Genomic DNA, 18,872 nt, shown 5'->3' with positions numbered 1-18,872 from the left:
GCAGTACAAGTTCATTCATCACCTTCCCAGTGCTGGACCCTGTGGTGCGGTGACTGTCCTTGAGCACAGAGACATAGTGCGCCCTGGTCCCTGGAGGCGCGAGTCTGTAGAGGCGTGGATGTATTTGGTACAGTCCACTTTAGAGTAGAAGCTAGAGCCACTTCTTCTCCCCCCCGCCTTTTTTTTCCCCTCTAAAATAATACCCCTTTTTGAAAGTTATCAGCTTGGACACTGCTGCTTCCTGAGAAGCAGAGAGTATGTTTTTAAGAACTTCAAAAGAAATCAGCAGCTAGAAGTTCACCACACTTCAGGAAGAGTGTGAGCACAGCGCAACTTCTTAGCTGAGCTTTTAAAGCCCTCGTTTCCGGTGCATTGCTTTGCCTCCCACTCCTCTCTCTTCCTGCCCAGTACCCAGTCAGACCTCACTTTCCTGGAGATGCTGGTGTGTGCCTGTGTTTGTGCTGCTCCTCCACTTGTCCCTGTATTGTACCTGCTGATGGTTCACCCTCTTTGTGTTCCTCAAACACATGGCAAGCTCCTTCCTGCCTTAGAGCTGGTATTTGCTGGTCCCTCTGCCTAGAGCTTTTCCTCTAGATCATTGATTCTCAGGCCCGCCTGCACATTGGAATCCCCTGGGAAGCTTTTTGAAAGTCCACTCTGCAGGCTGAAGCATGGACCAATTAAACGAGAATCTCTGCAAGAGGGCTCAGGCCTCAGTAAAGCTCCCCTGAGGATTCCAGCAAGCAGCTGAGAGTGAACTCCAGTGATACAGATCTTCCCATACCCAGCTGCTCATCACTCAGATCTCCACTCAAACGTCCCCTCAGAGAGGTCCTCCCAGATTGCCCCAGCTAAAATGTTCCCCCACCCCAGCTCCCTGTTACTCTGTCACATCTTGTCTTATTTCCTCCTTCTATCACACCTCGTCACTCTCTTGGTTTTTCCTTTATATGTTCATCTGCTCCTGCCCCCAGTAGAGACAATCCCGGAATATAGGAGTGTATCCACCATGGAGAGGGAGCGGGGAGGGGGCATGATAGGAGTATGAGATTAAGAGATACAAATGACTATGTACCAAATAGATAAGCAATAGGATATATTGTATAGCACCGAGAATTACAGCTATTATTTTGTAATAATTTTTTCATTTTTTAAAGTTTTATTGAAGTATAACTGATTTATAAGGGTGTGATCATTTCTGCTGTACAACAAGGTGATTCAGTTGTACATATATATACATCCATTCTCTTTCAGATTCTTTTCCCACATAGATTATCACAGAATATTGGCTAGAGTTCCCTGTGCTCTACACCAGGTCCCCACTGGCCAATCATTCCATATACCTCAGTGTGCATATGCCAATCCCAAACTCCCAGTCCATCCCAACCCCCCCCACCTGTCCCCTTTGGTAATCACAAGTTGTCCCAAGTCTGTGAGTCTGTTTCTGTTGTGCAATAAGGTCATTTGTATCCTTTTTTTTTTTTTTAGATTCCACATATGTGATATCATATGATGTTTATCTTTCACTGTCTGACTGACTTCACTTAGTATGATAATCTCTAAGTCCATCCATATTGCTACAAGTGCCGTTATATCATCCTTTTTATGGCTGAGTAATATTCCATTGTGTATTTGTACCACATCTTCTCTATCCACTCCTCTGTTGGTGGACATTTGGGTTGCCTCCATGTCTTGGCTATTGTAAATAGTGCTGCAATGAACATTGGGCTGCATATATCTTTTCAAATTATGGTTTTTCTCCGGATAGAAAGTAAGACTGCTGGATTGTATGGTAGTTATAGCATTAGTTTTTTGAGGGACTGCCATATGTTCCCATAGTGGTTGCACCAATTTATATACCCACCAACAGTGTAAGAGGATTCCTTTTCTCCACACCCTTGCTGGCACTTATTTGTAGACATTTTGATGATGGCCATTCTGGCTGGTGTACGGTGGTAAGTCATAGTAGTTTTGATTTGCATTTCTCTAATAATTAGTGATGTTGAGCATCTTTTCATGTATTTTTTTTAGCTGTCTGTATGTCTTTTAACAAAATGTATATCTAGAACTTCTGCCCATTTTTTCACGGGCTTGTTTGTTTTTCTGATACTGAGCTGCAGGAGGTGTTTGGGATATTTTGGATATTAATCCCTTGTCAGTTGCTTCATTAGCAAATATTTTCTCCATTCTGTGGGTTGTCTTCTCATTTTGTTTATGGTTTCCTTTGCTTTGCAAAAACTTTTAAGTTTAATTAGGTCCCATTTGTTTATTTTTATCGTCATTACTCTAGGAAGTGGGTCTGAGAAGGTATTACTGTGGTTTATGTCAGAGAGTGTTCTGCTTGTTTTCCTCTAAGAGTTTTATAGTATCTTGTCTTACATTCAGGTCTTTAATCCATTTCAAGTTTATTTTTGTGTATGGTGTAGAAACTCTTTCCTCCCATGTATGTTATTGCCTCCTCTGTCAAAGATTAGTTGACCATAGGTGCGTAGGTTTATTTCTGGGCTTTCCATCCTGTCTCATTGATCTATATTTCTATTTTTGTGTCCGTACCATCCTGTTTTGATTATTGTAGCTTTGTAGTAGAGTCTGGATTCAGAGAGCCTTATTCCTCCAGCTCCATTTTTCTTTCTCAGGATTGCCTTGGCTATTCAGGGTCTTTTGTATTTCCACACAAATTTTAAAACTTTCTGTTCTAGTTCTGTGAAAAACACCATTGGTAGTTTGATAGGGATTGCATTGAATCTTTAGATTCCCTTGGGTATTATAGTCATTTTGACAATGTTGATTCTTCCAATCCAAGAGTGTGGTATATCTTTCCATCTGTTTGTGTCATCTTTGATTTCTTTCATCAGCATCTTAAGAGTTTTCAGAGTACAGATCTTTTGTCTCTTTAGGTAAGTTTATTCTTAGGAATTTTATTCTTTTTGATGTGAGGGTAAATGGGATTGTTTTCCAGTTTCTCTTTCTGATCTTTCATTTGTTAGTATATAGAAATGCAGTAGATTTCTGTGTATTAATTTTGTATCCTGCAACTTTACCAGATTCATTAATGAGCTCTAACAATTTGCAGATGGCATCTTTAGGATTTTCCATGTATAGTATCATATCATCTGCAAACAGTGATAGTTTTACTTCTTCCTTTCCAATTTGGATTCCTTTTATTTCTTTTCTTCTCTAATTGCCATGGCTAGGACTTCCAAAACTATGTTGAATAAAAGTGGTGAGAGGACATCCTTGTCTTGTCCTTGATCTTAGTAGGGGTTCTTTCAGCTTTTCACTGTTGAGAATAATTCTAATAACTTTTAATGGAATATACGCTATAAAAATATTGAAATCCTGGAGTTCCTACTGTGGCACAGGGACAGGATTTTGATCCCTGCCCAGAGCAATGGATGAAGGATCTGGCATTGCTGCAGCTGTGGCATAGGTCCCAGCTCTGGCTCAGATTCCATCCCTGGCCCGAGAGCTCCATATGCTCCGACTCAGCCAAAAAGAAAAAAAAAAAAAAGTTTTAATATATATGTATTTTCAGTATATATCACTGTGTATGAATCACTGTGTTGTACATTTGAAACAAATATAATATTGTAAGTCAGCTGTACGTCAATTAAAAAAATACAGAAAATAGAAAAAATAATTAAATGAGCTAATACATGTGAACACAGGCTAGTGTTTGCTATTATTATTTCAATATCACACATGCGTGCCAAGTTGCGATTCCTCGCCCATCCTCCCTAACCCCCTCCTCTCTGTTTTTTTCTCCATTGTGGGTAATTTGCTTCTTTATTACCTGTTTTACTTGCTTCGTTGTTGCCTTCTGCCCCTTGGTCATTGACTCTGCAAGGGCAGGGATTGTCTGTTTGGGTCACTGCCATGTCCCGGATGCCCAGCACGGTGCCTGGCACACAGCAGGTACTCAGCAGGGAGGCCTGGCTCGTCACACCTTCTCCTGTCTCTCCCGCCCCCCAGGACTACCTGACGGACCTGATCACCAATGACAGCGTGAGCTTCTTCCGCACGTCCAAGAAGATGTACCCGCACAGGCCCGTCCTCATGGTCATCAGCCATGCGGCCCCCCACGGCCCCGAGGACTCGGCCCCCCAGTACTCACGCCTCTTCCCCAACGCGTCCCAGCACATGTAAGTTCGGGGCACTGCCTGCAAAGCTGCAGGGAGGCAGCAAAGGGGGAGGGTCAGGCTCGGCCGCAGTGATGTCAGGACGGAGACCAGGCTGCCTCTTCTCTCTAATCCTCCCAGTGTACAGATCCCAGGAACACACAGCCAGTCTGTGGGGAAACCAGGATATAGATCCAGTAACAACAGGCCAAAGAGGCAACACGAGGTTTCAACGTGCCAGCCACATCCTCCCACCCAAATCTGTGGTTAGAACTGCATCTCAGATGCATACCTATGTCACAGGTGACTTTTGCAATCCTACATATTTTATTTTGCACATTTGAAAAACATTCTTGGAGTTCCCTCTGTGGCGCAACAGGAGTGGCAGTGTCTCTGGAGCACTGGGACGCAGGTTCCATCCCAGCCGGGCACAGCGGGGTTAAGGATCCAGCGTTGCCGCAGCTGTGGTGTAGGTCGCAACTCCCACTCCTGTCTGATCCCTGTCCCAGGAACTCCATATGCTGCGGGGTGGCCAAAAAAGGAAAAAAAAAAAAAAAAGTTCTTTTGAGACAACTAATATATTCACAGGCTTTCTTAGGCTGTTGACCCTGTGGCAGGCTCTGTGCTAAGCCCTTTCCATTGCACTGACTCCTAGAATATTCCCAGTGACCTTGGAGGTATCAGTTCTCTATTGCTGTGTGACAAGTTACCCTGAAATCTAACAGCTTAAAGCACCAGTGTTTATTGTCTCACTGGGTCTGTGAGTCAGGAATCTGGGAGCGGCCTGTCTAGAAGATTCTAGCTCAGGGTCTCCTGAGGTTGCAGGAGTCAGCTGGGGCTGCCGCCCACTGAAGCTTGCCTGGGGCTCACTCACAAGGCTGCCCCTTGACCAGCAGCTCTCCAGAGGGCTCACGAGTGTCCTCACAGCTGGTAGCTGGCCTCCTGCAGAGCAGATGATCAGGGAGACAGGGGGGCAGGATGAGGGGGGAGCCATAGTCTTTTATAACCTAATTTCAAAGGGACACAGCCTCTCTGCCGTATTCTACTGGTCACACAGACCAGTGCTCCTGCAGTCTGGGAGGGGGCCACGCGCGTGTGGGATTACCAGGATGTGGGGGCCATGGAGGGCTCCCTTGGAGGCCGCCTGAGGCACTTGGTCCTCCCACTTTATGGGTGGGGAAACTGAGGCCCAGAGGTTAGGGAGCTTCCCGAAGGTCCCCCGCCCAGTAACCAGCAGAGCCAGGATTCAAAGCCAGCCCCATACCCATCTGTCTGTTCACCCCTCCAGTTCTCCTCCCTCCAGCTGGCTAGTCAGTCTTTCTGGAAAGTTCTTCCGCTCTTCTCTGCCTCCAGCCACCTCCTGCTTAGCAGTGATACTCAGCAGCCCTTGCTGTGACATTGGGGCGACAAGGACAGGGCAATTTGGAATCCGCCTGAATATTCCGGGTGTTTAATTTTCATTACAATCAGAATGCATTGCCCTCCGCAACCCCCTGGCTCTGATTGCTTTCTGACAGCGCGAAGGGCGCCTCAGAGGGGATGAGGCAGTGTGTTAACCTTCTCATCCCCTGGTCTTTGGGGAGGAGGGTTTGACAGATGATGAACTGTATTCCAGGGACCGCGGCGCCCCACCCCTCCCTCCCTCCCCAGACGGCACACTGGCTCCCTGCACAAGTCGGCTGCCCGCCCCCACCCCACCCCAGCCCACTCCTCCCGCCGAGATACCAGCGCCCCCTACCCCCGCCCAACAGCTCACCTTCCTGGGAAGGGGCGTAAGGGCAGCTCCGCCCCACCTAAGGGAGGAGCCGCGGGGTAGGGAACGCAGGCTTTGCTTCTGCAGCTTCTCCTCTAACAGAGGTGCTGGCACCCTGACGCTCAGCAGCCCTGAGTTTCCTGATGAGCTTGTTTGACATTGCCTGCTCATTTATTTTCCCTTTGAGATGAAAATTATAGAAATTGAACATGAGCGATGCCTGCTATTCCCAACCCAGAGCACCCCCTCGCCTTATTAGGGGTGTGTTTGGAAGGCTGTCTTATCTCTGGGGTATAATCATTTCCAAAACAAAACCAAACGCCAGAAAGTTCTGCAGCTGGGATGTTTAATTATAACAGTCAGGGGGCTGAGGAGGGGACAGAGTCCTTGGGTCAGAGTTCCAGATCTTTCTCTCTCAAGGCTCCTGTCAAAAGTTCTCACTCCATCAAACCCTGTGCTATGTTCTTGGGCTGGGCTTGTGGGTTCTGACAAATGCTACTTGGTGCCATGTGGACCTATACCCCCTGCCCAGGGCCTCACCCACCCTCCCCAGCCCCATACACACACAGAGATGCACACACATGCAAAGGTACATATAGGTACAGACACACATATAGACACAAAGATACGCAAATGCACACCCAGGTAGATACACAGGACACACAGATACCCATATAGACACACAAAGATATGCAAATGCACACACAGATGCACAAGATACACATATAGACACACAAAGATACATAAATGCACATACAAACACAGACATGTACATACAAGCACATATACAGAAACACAAAGGTACAGACACATACAGATACACAGAAACAGACACAAACACATGGAGATACAAAGATACAAGCACATATACACACACTGACACACAAACCCAGAGACACACATAAAAATGAACACTGATACAAACACACCCAGAGCTACACACAGAGACATGTATACACAGACATGCAGAAAAACAGTCATAGACACATGTACACACAGAAACAGACACCCAGATATTCACAGAGAGACACACACACACACACACACACACACACACAGCCCCCAGAGTGTCTTTGAAGTAAGGCCCTCCTTTTATCACCCGCGGGAGCCAGGCCCCTGCTCACATCCTGGGCGGGGGGGGGGGGGGGGGGTCAGGTCTCCAGATACCAAGCAGGGGGCCCACTCACCCTCCCGCCCGCCACCCCCAGCCCCCCAGCCCAGGAGGGATGTTATCCTTCAGGCGGGTTGTGAGCCACCAGACATTCCTCGGATTCTTGAGGAGGTGAGGGTTTCAACTCTTTGTTTAGCAGGCGGCTGGGTTCCTGTGAAAACGGGACACCCTCCTGGGGGCAGGGCGGGTGGAGACCGGCCAGCCCGCCTAGGCCCGAGCAGGACTCCAGACCGTGGCCCCCAAGAAGGGCTTCAGAAATCAGAGCCCTGACAAGCTCCTGCCCATTCTCCAGGGCAGACCCCAGCCCAGGAGAGTCTGACTCGGGGATGACTGCTCTGCATTTTTGTGCTGCATCTGGGCCCCTGAGGGCATCTCTCGAGCAGCCCCTGCCTCCGCTGCCCCTTCGGGCTTCTGGGCGAGGAGCGCAGGGCAGAGAGGGGCCGGGGGCTTGCAAGGGAGAGGGCGGCGTTTCTCGTCATCAAAGGAGGCCGTGGGCTGGGGTTGGATTTAACAGCAGGAGACCAGCCAGAGAGGCAAAGCAAAGTCCAGAAGGAATCTTGTGACTCACCCACGCTCTGCATAGCAACAGTCGCCATAACTGTCAGGCTGCCACCCGCTGCCCTGCGCCTCCTACCCTGGGGTTATGATTGGGGGGTGGGGACCGGGGTCCTGACCCTGAGAGAAGGGCATTTGGGGCCCTCGCACCACCACCCCCCACGCCCCAAGGCCTTTGCCTCCTTAATAGCTGTCTCGAAATGCTTTTGGCTTTAGGCAGTGCAAGTTCCACCTCTGCTTGCAGCTCCGCCAGGAGAGGGAGGCTCAGGTCTGGCCCTCAGGTGTCATCAGCGCCAGCGTGAGGGTTGCCCACGCTCTGCGGGCTCTTGTAATGTGTGGACTGTGGCGAGTTAGTCTTTTCTCTGGGCCTGAGCATCCCCATGTCCGCCAAGGAGCATAAAAGCAGCACCAGCTCCTACAACTGTGAGGAGCATTAAATGAATAATAGAGGCAAACCCTCCCAGGAGTTGAACCCGGCGGGCGCATCGTCAGAGCGCAGCAGCGTCAGAGCTTCTCCTGTGCGTGTTCATTCATTGCAGCTGATCCCGCAGCCTAAGTCACGGAGCCCAGTGGCTCCACCACCCACCGAGTAAGACCACAAGCAGGTCCCCTCTGACCCTCTGTTTCCTCTGTCGTGAATGCGAGAGTAAACCACACGGGAAGAATCACGGTGACAGCTGAGTCAGAGAAGGTGGCGTGTCCCAAACGTACCCACTCAAGCACCAGCCTCAGCTTTGGGCCGTACATGCCAGACTGTTCACCTAATTTTTTAACCGTTTCCTTTTCTTTTAACTAAAATCTATCACAAAAGGAAATGCTGTAGCCACGCCGTACATAATTAACCACAATAACTGTCACTTGCCATCGACCCAACTGAATGCCCTCTTAGTAAGTTAGAATTGGGTGCTGCGCCTGCTGGAGGCTCTGCACTTGAATGTCTCTCCTCCTTCCAGAGGGAGGTGAGCCCAGCACAGACTGAGACTTTGGCCTTGACGCAAGGGGCCTGTTCATGAAAACGGGAGGGATGGTCTCCCTTTGGGGCTTCAGGCTCTCCCCACGTGCACGCCCCACACGTGGAGAGAGGCCAACCTAACGAGGATCGACCTTGACCTGCCAGCATCCAGATGGGGGAGGTTTCACCCCAGGCTGCAGCTCCCCCCGAGATGTGGGGAGAGTCCGGTGGGGGGGGGGCGGAGCTAGGCCCAGGCACCGCCCCCCCCCCAACCTAACCTCGGTGTCATCCCGCCAGCACCCCGAGCTACAACTACGCGCCCAACCCTGACAAGCACTGGATCATGCGCTACACGGGGCCCATGAAGCCCATCCACATGGAATTCACCAACATGCTGCAGCGGAAGCGCCTGCAGACCCTCATGTCCGTGGACGACTCGATGGAGACGGTAGGCTGCCCCGCCCCCACCCCATCGGCCTCCCGCCCTGCCCTTCCCCCTTCCTCCCGACCCCCAGCAACGTCAGCGGGGCGGGAGTAGAGACAGAGGCAGGATGAAAAGGGGAGCCGGCTGTGAGCAAACCCAGCCAACGCCCTGCCCTCGTGGAGCCTGTGTTCCAGCCCCGGCTCTGCTCAGTGCGGGAGCCCCGTGTGGCTGTGGACGTGATTAAACAGCTTTGTGGACGTGTAATGCACACACCTCGCAGCTCAGCCAATCCCAGTGTACATTTCAGTGGGCGTGCTCTGTTTTGGTTTGGGTTTGAAGTCTAATGGCTTTACAATGTTGTATTCGTTTCTGGTGTATGGAAAGTGGTTCTGTTATATGTATACTTTTTTTTTTTTTTCCAGATTCTTTTCCCTTGTAGGTTATTCCAAAATACTGAGCATAGCTCCCTGTGCTCTACAGAAGGTCCTTGGTGGTTATCTGTTTGATGGATAGTGGTGTGTATGTGGTTTGCTTTTGTTTCTTTAGGGCCGCACCCAAGGCATATGGAGGTTCCCAGGCTAGGGCTCGAATCAGAGCTGCAGCCGCTGGCTGACCCCACAGCTGCAGCAACGCCAGATCCTCAACCCACTGAGCGGGGCTAGGGCTCGAACCTGCGTCCTCTCGGGTGCTGGTCAGATTCCTTTCTGCTGAGCCAGGGTGGGAACTCCACATATACATCAATCCCGAACCCCTAATTTATGCCTCCACCCTCAGTGGTTTCAGTGTATTCTCAGGGTTGGCAGTTATCACTACAGTCCATTTTAGAGCAGTTTCATCACCCCAAAGACAAACCCTGCTGCTGCTGGCCTTCACCCCTGAACTCTCCTCACCCCCTCGCCTGAGGCAACTCCCTTGTGTCTCTCTGGATGTGCCTCTTCTGGACATTTCCTATAAAAGGAATCCTACAGGAAGTGGGGTTTTTCCTCTGACTTCTTTCACCTACTGGGATGTTTTCACGGTTCGTCCAGATGGTTGCCTGTGTCAGTGCTTCCTTGTTTTTATTGTTGGAGAATTTTCTGTTGCATGGATATTTTTTTTCCTTTTTAGGGCCTCACCCGCGGCACATGGACGATCCCAGGACAGAGGTCAAATCGGAGCTACACGGCCCACCTCCACCACAGCCACAGCCCCGCTGGATCCAGACAGCATCTGCCACCAACACCACAGCTCACGGCAACGTCGGATCCTTAACCCATGGAACGAGGCCAGGGATCCAGCCCGCCTCCTCCTGGATCCTCATCGGGTTCATTAACCTCTGAGCCATGAAGGGAACTCCCGTTGCATGGATATATTTTTTTTAAGTTATCCATGACTTTTTTTTTTTTTTTTTTTTGTCTTTTTGCCATTTCTTGGGCTGCTCCCGTGGCATATGGAGGTTCCCAGGCTAGGGGTCGAATCGGAGCTCTAGCCACTGGCCTACGCCAGAGCCACAGCAACGTGGGATCCAAGCCACGTCTGCAACCCACACCACAGCTCACGGCAACACCAGATCCATAACCCGGTGAGCAAGCCCAGGGATCGAACCCACAACCTCATGGTTCCTAGTCGGATTCATTAACCACTGAGCCACGTTGGGAACTCCATCCATGACTATTTAAATTCAGTAAAATACAGGAAAACTTAACCTTCAGATTCGCGGCGGCCGAAGCGCCCTGCGTGGCTGGTGGCCACCCACTGACGGCACCCCCTCCCCCCCACATTTCAGATCTACAACATGCTGGTGGAGACGGGCGAGCTGGATAACACCTACATCGTGTACACCGCCGACCACGGCTACCACATCGGCCAGTTCGGCCTGGTGAAGGGCAAGTCCATGCCCTATGAGTTTGACATCCGGGTCCCGTTCTACGTGAGGGGCCCCAACGTGGAGGCCGGCTCGCTGTGAGTGCACCCCCCCCCCGCCGGCGCCCCAAAGTCCCCGAGGCCCAGGGAGGCCTCCAGGCTCCGCTGGCACCCAGACAGGTGAGCCGCAGGCAGCGCAGCAGGACTCCCCTCCCCGCCCGCTGTCCAGCGCCGCCGGACAGTGACTCGGGCAGGTGGATCTCCGTGCCAGCGACAGAGTAATGATGTCACCCAGGTGGACTCTGACGCGTCGCCTACCCCTCTGATGGGAGGGCCGGAGCTGGGAGCACCTGTGAAAACAGATTGTTTGTGGCGGGCACTCTGCCAGGGAGTCAGGGAGCAGGGCTCTGTGTGTGTGCGGTGTTTGTGTGTGTGTCACCTCCAGCGCGTGGGGCTGCCACCTCGGTTTCTCTCCGGCCCGAGTAGTCCTTGGGCCTGGGGCTTGTCAGGGAGGCGCCCGGGCAGCGCTTTTCCCGCACCCCCTGAGACCAGCAGCGCCCGGGAAACAGCTCTCCTCGCCACCCACGTGGGCCCTCCGCCAGCATTCCTCTTGGATTAACCTTGGCAGTGACACGTTCTGGCAGTGCAAATGCCATCTCTATGCAGGGAGGGGTAGGCAGGCCAGCCGTGGTGGCCACCGCATCCTCAGATCAGCCAGGACATTCCAGGAACCCACCCGATTGGTGGTTTAAAATGCAGATGCATCACTGTTCCAGGGCTTTTTGGTCTGACGTCCATCCGAGCCCAGAGCCCAGGACACACACAGGCCCTGACAGGGCTTGTTGCAGAATTCCTCCCGAAGGGCGTTGGAAGTACCATCTCGGGACCAAGATGTTCCCACCGCCTGGGATGCTGGGTGGCAGTTCCAGGAGGCAGGCTGTGCGAGCTCAGGCCCAGCCTCGTCCCCCTTCCTCTGCCAACCTCACCCAGTGCCTCACTTTCAGGGTTGCAGGGTCGCCACCTATAATAATAGCTGTAGGAGTTCCCACTGTGGCAAAACAGGATCAGCAGCATCTTGCAAGCTCTGAGACGCAGGTTCGATCTCTGGCCCAGTACAGTGGTTTAAGGACCCAGCATTGCTGCAGCTGCAGCTTAGGTCACACCTGCAGATCGTGTCTGATCCCTGGCCTGGGAACTTCATATGCCCTGGGGCAGCGAAAAAAAAAGAAAAAAGGAAACAAATGGCTATAATAACAATATCTGAGCTTATTCTTCAGGCTTCAGTGTAAGCATTTTTTTTTTTTTGAGTCTTTTTAGGGCTGCACCTGCAGCATATGGAGGTTCCCAGGCTAGGGGTCTCATTGGAGCTGTAGCCTCCAGCCTATACCACAGCCCCAGCAATGCCAGATCCTAGCCACATCTGTGACCTACACCACAGCTCACAGCAACGCCAAATCTTTCACCCACTGAGCGAGGCCAGGGATCGAACCCGCAACCTCAAGGTTCCTAGTTGGATTCGTTTCCGCTGAGCCACAACGGGAACTCCCAGTGTAAGCATTTTTTCATCCAGGTAATTCACTGAAGCATCACAACAACCCTATAAGGTAGATGGCTATTATTATCCCTCCTTGAAAGCCAAGGAAACGGAGGCACAAGTTAAGTTCCCTGAGGTTACATAGCACTTAAGGGGAAGAGCTGGAACTTGAAACCAGCCAGCCTCCGCAACTGTCCACCACCCCATAACGCCTCTTAGAAACCTTGCACCGCCCCTGTGAATAGAAAGAATTTGACCCATCAGGACTCTACAAGCACAGAGATTGTGGGTTTGGTCAGCCTCAGAGGCTGTGATCTGGCTCTTAGGACCCAAAACCACAGAGAAAGAGAGTGCAAATGTCAGACTCAGGGCTGTCAGCCAGGACTCTTTGGGTTGTGAGCAGAAAGGAGTCTCAAAATGAGCAAGGCAAGTAAGAGAGAAGGAGTGCAGTTGCTACAGTAACTGGAAAGTCCAAGGTCGGCTCTGGATTCAGGCAAGGCTAGATCCAGCTGTCACATCATGACAACAGGAAGCTCTCATTTTCCATCTCTGAGTCCTGCTTCCTCCAAATTGGCTTCATTCTCAGGCTATTGCTCTCCCAGTGGCAGGGTCATCACAGCCCCAGACTTTTAAGCCATCCAGCTTGGGAAAATAAACAGTGGTTTGAACAGAAGCCCTGAGGCTGATTCTCAGTGGCCTGACTCGGGTCCTGCGTCCATCCCTGAACCAGGCGCTGTAACTGGGGTGATAGAAGCCTTGAGTGACCCAGCCGAGTACATCTGGTGGTGGAATCTGAATGACGCTGGTAGTTCCTCCAGAATCGGAAGCTGTTCCCACTGAGCCCGGCGTGGATGCTGGCTGGGAAATACAGTTCTGTCCATCCTGCCCAGGCTGAGCAGAGCAGGACCCCCGGACAATCTCAAATCAATCCCGCTGTTGGTTGCCAACATTCACCTTAGCTCCCTGTCACCCAGCAGTCTTTTCCAGATGCCTCTAGACTATGTGGTCACCCGCCCACTGGCTTCAAGGCCCTCCACCACCCAGCTTCTCTCACCTGCCCAGCCTCACCCCACGACCCTCCAGCACACCTGGCTGCCCACCCTTCCCCACCCAGTGTTCACAAGGTGCCAGGCTAGGGAGAGGCAGGAGGTGAAAGACATCTGAAACCCTTGGACCCAGGCCCTGCCCCAGTTTGATGGAGAATGTGTCCATGCGGCCATCGTCCATCCAACGGGTATAGCCCTGTGCTGGGCACCGCCCGCAAGTCACTCACCACCATGTCAGCAACACCCCAGGTCAAAACCAGATGCGGGAGAAGTAACAGATGCATGGGGGGGGGGGCGTAAATAACAGAATTCACTGAGCTAGCACTTATTGAGCACCTACTGTGTGCTCTAAGTGTAAAAGTCTTCGGGTTACATAGTGAACAAGGCAGACAGAAATGCCTGCTGCCTTCCCATTAGATTCTACTTGGGCAGTAGACAGCAAGCCGGGAAAATGAGTCAAATATGTGGAAAACTGGTGACAAGGCTTTGGGAGCAAGACAGAGCAAGGAAGGGGAGGGTGGCCGTTCTAAACAAGGTCCTCGGGAAGGGCCTCACATCAGTGCTGTGTGACCAACGACTGGACACCTGGCAACTGAAAGCGCCACGCGTGTATCACAGTCTCTGTGGGTCAGAGGTCTGCGCCCAGCTGAGGTTGGTCCTCTGCTTACGCTGACATCCAGGCATCCGCCAGGGCTGCTGTCCCATCTGGAGGCTCGACTGGGGAAGGACCCATTTCCCCACTCACGTGGTTGTTCAGGTGCAAACAGCACTTGAGCTCACACAGCCTGCCTCCCGGGGTGTTCACCAGGCATCCTTGCTGGGGGCGAATTAAGGGCAGCTTGCTTCTTCAGAACCAACCAGGGAGGAAAGAGAGACCAAGAAGGGCCAGTGAACAAGACAATAGGATACCATGTGACATCACGTGGTCTGACATCTGTCACCCTTGCCACGTTCTATCCATTTGGCCCACCCTCGAGGGGATCGCATGAGGGCGTGATGCCCAGAGCGTGGCCACTTAGTGTGTCATGAGCCTCCTTGGAAATTGTTTAGCCAGGAAGTAAAGGTGGGGAGTGAAATGCTTGCTGGGGCACAAAGGAAGAATATTCTGGGCAGAGAGGCCACCAGGGCAAAGGCCCCATGCTTGGCCTATTTAGGAACATTGGGCAGGGGGAGCGGGGGGCAGTGTTTGCCTCAGGGGTTCAGAGAAGGACCCAGGGGAAGGTCCAAGGATTGGGAGAGCCCTTAAAAGAGGGTGTCTTTGTTCAGGAAGTGGGGGCAGGGAGGGCCTTCCTGGCAGAAGCAAGAGCCACGTCGAGGCCAGGTGGGGGCTGTGATCCCCAGCTTCCTGTGGTTGTGGGGAGGGCACGGAGGTCAGGGCAGGGTTCGGCTGAACTGGGGTGCCGAGGGGGAGCATTGGGGGCCGAGGGGCAGGAGAGGGACACGAAGGACCACAGCTTCCCTCACTTCGGGGCATCAGCACCCCCCCCTGCGACCTCCCACCCCCCAACCACCCCTCTTCGGAGGGAGGCTGGGTCACCTCTGCCCAGGTGGCCGAGTGCTGCTCTCCCTGCCCCCCTCAGGAATCCCCACATCGTCCTGAACATCGACCTGGCCCCCACCATCCTGGACATCGCAGGGCTGGACATCCCCTCGGATATGGACGGGAAATCCATCCTCAAGCTGCTGGACACAGAGCGGCCGGCGAACCGGTGAGGGGGCAGCGTGGGTGCTGGGCCCCCGGACTGCGGGAACTCGTGGCCAAGCTGTGCAGGTCAAGAGGAGGGTATCCTCAAGGTCAGGAGCTGGGGTGCTAGGGCCCCCCCCCCAACCCTGACCACGTACCTGCCGTGGGAGAGGAGGCGGCTCCCTCCCTAAGATTCCACCTTCCCAGCTGGAGTGTGGCCACAGGAGCCAGGTGAGGATGCTCTCCGAGCCTAAACTGAGTAAGACTTGCAGAAAGAGTAACCACAGTCGGAATGAACACCAATTCAGCGCTGACTGTATGCCAGGCCTTGTTCTGAATTTTGAATTCGCTGTAACCCAGTGCACTAGACATGGCGAGGATCCCATTTTGCCAACTCGGAAATTGCATCTCAAAGGACAAATGACTTGTCAGAGGTCTCTTGGCAGGTCTGGGTCTGACTCCGGCTTTCAGACTCCAGGCTGGAGGCTGCACTCTTAATCGCCATGCTCTGTGGCACTAGTGCTGGATGGTGTGATGGGAACATATTCCTAGATATCCTGGTGGCAGAAAAAAGGACAGTGATGGCAAGCCAAAAAAAAAAAATAGGTGGCAGGGAGGTGAGCTGGGTCTGGTGGGGACAGGAGGACTCAGTCACTGACGAGGCAGCAGCGACATCTGGTGGCCAACAATGTAACTGCCCACTGTGTTGATGGCCCCAAGACACAGAGGGTTGCAACCTCTAGCAAGGACCTCCTGCAGCTCAGAGGGTCCAGCCCTGGTGGGCACTGTCTGTCCACGTGTGATTGTCCAGTAGGGACAATCTGTTGAGCCTCCTCCCTCTAAGATATTTTGTGAACTGCAAGAGTATAGATGGCATATGTGGGGGGTGGGGGCGGGGGCACTGGTTTGGGAGCCAGCATAGCTGGGAGTCAGGCTCAGGGTGGCGGCTTCCCCATCTGGGACATGGAAATGATAGAGCGAAACTATGAGATGCAGACTTAAATTACACCGATCCGACTTCAGAGGATCAAAGGGGAAAAACACCCCCCGGAAACACAGTGTAATTAACCTAGTCAGGCTGAGCCCTTCCGGCGCTGAGCTGGAGAAGTGATCTCTCCGACCCTGAGGGAGCCCTCGGACCTGCTGGGAGGCGCGGAGGTGAACATGCCACGACCGTGTGTGGCTCAGAGTGACTTCGACCTGGGTCGTTTCCACCCCTCGTACCCTCAGACCCAGTCTCCAGGGAAATGCAGGTCTCTGGGGATGTGAGCACCTGTACTCACCCCGGCTGCCCCCCCGGGGTCTGTGCTGATTTGAGCCAAGGCTCCGAGCACCATCCCTGCTTCGGGGGCGGGGGGGGGACCTCTGAGCCCCCCCACACTGATGGGAAGACGAAGTGTGCTTTTTTCCCAGGTTCCACTTGAAGAAGAAGATGAGGGTTTGGAGGGACTCCTTCCTGGTAGAGAGAGGGTGAGTGCGGGGGCCCGCGGGAGCCACCCCTGCGCGTGTGGCCGAGCAGCCCCCAGGCAGCCCCCACCTGCTCCATCCCAGAAAGTGCCTGGCAGCCGCCACCTCCCCCCGTGACGTTAGAGACCTCCCCGTGGAGGGCAGGACGAAGCAGGTGGCTGTTGTTGTACCTTCCACCAGTGGCTGGAAATGTGTGTCCACACTCCGCCCCCACCCACAAGGAAGCCATTCGCTGTTCCAATGGTTGATAGAGAATTTGCGTCTGGAGGCCACCTGTACCCTTCAGACAGGTGTGGTCCTGTCTGTACAATGCCTTACATGCTTTTCAGTTTGTTGCCAACCTGTGTCATTTGGGAGGATTCTTATACAATCCCCATTTCTTAAGTCGGTGACAGCGAGAAGATTTGACCCACCTCCTCCCTGGCGACACCACACCAGGGCCCGGTGGGGGCCACCTCTCGGGCAGGCCACGCCCTCCCCCGGAGCCAGGGGCCAGTCCTGTGCTTGCTCTCCGCCCCACAGCAAACTGCTCCATAAGAGGGACAGTGACAAGGTGGATGCCCAGGAGGAGAACTTCCTGCCCAAGTACCAGCGCGTGAAAGACCTGTGTCAGCGCGCCGAGTACCAGACGGCGTGTGAGCAGCTGGGCCAGGTGAGGATGCTCAGCCGGGCCCTGGGCCGGGGACAGTGCCTTTCCTGTCCCTCCTTCTCTCCCAGGGGTCACCCCTCCTAACCACGGCCCGGGCCTGCTCCCCGGCCTTTAGGCCAGTGGACCAGCAGGACCAGTGCCCTTGCTGTGTGAGACCCAGGGTGATGCCAAGTGATACAGGTGAAGCTCCCATCAGAGGACAGGTCTCCCGTGGGGGCGCATGTGTGTCTTTAGCTGCGCTGTGCCTCTTGCTCAGTCCCTCTATGACAAAGACACTGCTGGCCTCTGCACAGTATTTATAAAGTTAAACAACTATTTCAATTGTTTTCAGTCTCAGATCATCTTCATGGAGGGTTTCCCACTTACACAGGAATAATAAGAAATTGCCTTTTTTAAAGAAAACTTTTTTATTATAGTTGATTTACAATGTTCTGTCAATTTCTGAGAAATTGCCTTTTTAAGTAAATAATTTTTTTTTTGTCTCACTTTTTAGGGCCACACCCGCGGCATATGGAGGTTCCCAGGCTAGGGGTCCAATGGGAGCTGTAGCCGCCAGCCTACGCCAGAGCCACAGCAACGCCAGATCCAAGCCGTGTCTGCAGCCTACACCACAGCTCATGGCAATGCCGGATCCTTAACCCACTGAACAGAGGCCAGGGATCGAACCTGCAACCTCATGGTTCCTAGTCAGATTCTTTTCCACTGTGCTACAGTGGAAACTCCTTAAGTAAATAAGTTTTAAAAATGAATTGATTTCGAGAGAAATACTAAAGAAATTATAATCCGACTAGTGTTTGGAGACGGCAGAAACTGACTGGTGCCAGAAAGCCCGCGGGGGCTCTGGGGGCCAGGGGTGGGGGTGGGAGCAGAGCCTTGGAAAGAAAGGCCAGAAGCTAGGAGGCTGGGTTGGGGGGTGGGGAGGGTTGTGATGAGCAAGGGGGAACGGCAGGGGTGGCCTGGCCTGGCCTGGTCCTCGGCAGGCAGGAGCAGGGGAGCTGGGACTTTGAGCTCATCCACTGTGGCTCAGGCCCAGATATGCGTGCCCGTTGCACCTGTAAGAACAAGTGAAACCCGGGCCTCCGTAGTCCGTTTCTCACTGGTAGACCTGTGGGCCACCAACGCGGGGTACGAGCTGGGTGGGGGTCACAGGCTGCATCCAGGCGGCTCTGACTTATCACTAGACTCAGAATTAGCCCCGACCTGCCCCTGTAGCAACCCCACCCCCACCCCCTCCCCATCCAGCATTTGTTTGCAAGCCACAGCCCCTCCCCAGGCCGTGGAGGACACCTGTTGGGAAGAACCAGCCTGAGCTGCTGAAGAGCTCTGGCTTACGCTGGAGCTGCTGGAGCTGCTGGAGCTGCTGGAGCAGCGCTCAGAGCAGCCTCGCTGCTGGCACGCTCCCAGGCACTGGGGCAGCCACAGCCTCAAATGCCCTGAACAGAAAGCCATGCCTTCCTGGAGCAGACGTTCTGGGCAGATCTCAAAGTGGTTCCAGTTTCAGGTCTGAGCTCCAAGGAATGGGCAGATGAGGCCTGGGGGGCTTTGTCCCCTGGGAATCCTTGTCTGAGTCGCCCCCTGCTGGCCCATCTTCGCCTTTCCTACTCCCAGCACATGGGGGTGGGGCAGTTCCCCCCCCCCCCCCGCCCCGCAGAGGAGGGGGCAGTACCAGTATCTTCA

General features: G+C 53.1%; 1 protein-coding gene across 3 annotated transcripts in view; it reads left to right on the top strand.

Annotated features, from left to right (window-relative positions):
- SULF2 (sulfatase 2) overlaps positions 1–18,872 on the top strand; it is a 141,398-nt gene that overhangs the window by 96,349 nt on the left and 26,177 nt on the right. For all 3 annotated transcript variants that reach the window (XM_021077818.1, XM_021077816.1, XM_021077817.1), the window contains exons 5-10: positions 3,973–4,142; positions 8,847–8,997; positions 10,739–10,914; positions 14,976–15,104; positions 16,493–16,549; positions 17,069–17,198. In XM_021077818.1, the coding sequence (XP_020933477.1) occupies positions 3,973–4,142; positions 8,847–8,997; positions 10,739–10,914; positions 14,976–15,104; positions 16,493–16,549; positions 17,069–17,198 (813 nt within the window). The remainder of the gene's footprint in view (positions 1–3,972; positions 4,143–8,846; positions 8,998–10,738; positions 10,915–14,975; positions 15,105–16,492; positions 16,550–17,068; positions 17,199–18,872) is intronic.

Source organism: Sus scrofa, chromosome 17 (genome assembly GCF_000003025.6).
Source record: "Sus scrofa isolate TJ Tabasco breed Duroc chromosome 17, Sscrofa11.1, whole genome shotgun sequence".
Taxonomy (NCBI): domain Eukaryota; kingdom Metazoa; phylum Chordata; class Mammalia; order Artiodactyla; family Suidae; genus Sus; species Sus scrofa.
Note: the sequence above shows the minus strand (reverse complement) of the source record. Positions and strands in the feature narration are given on the sequence as shown.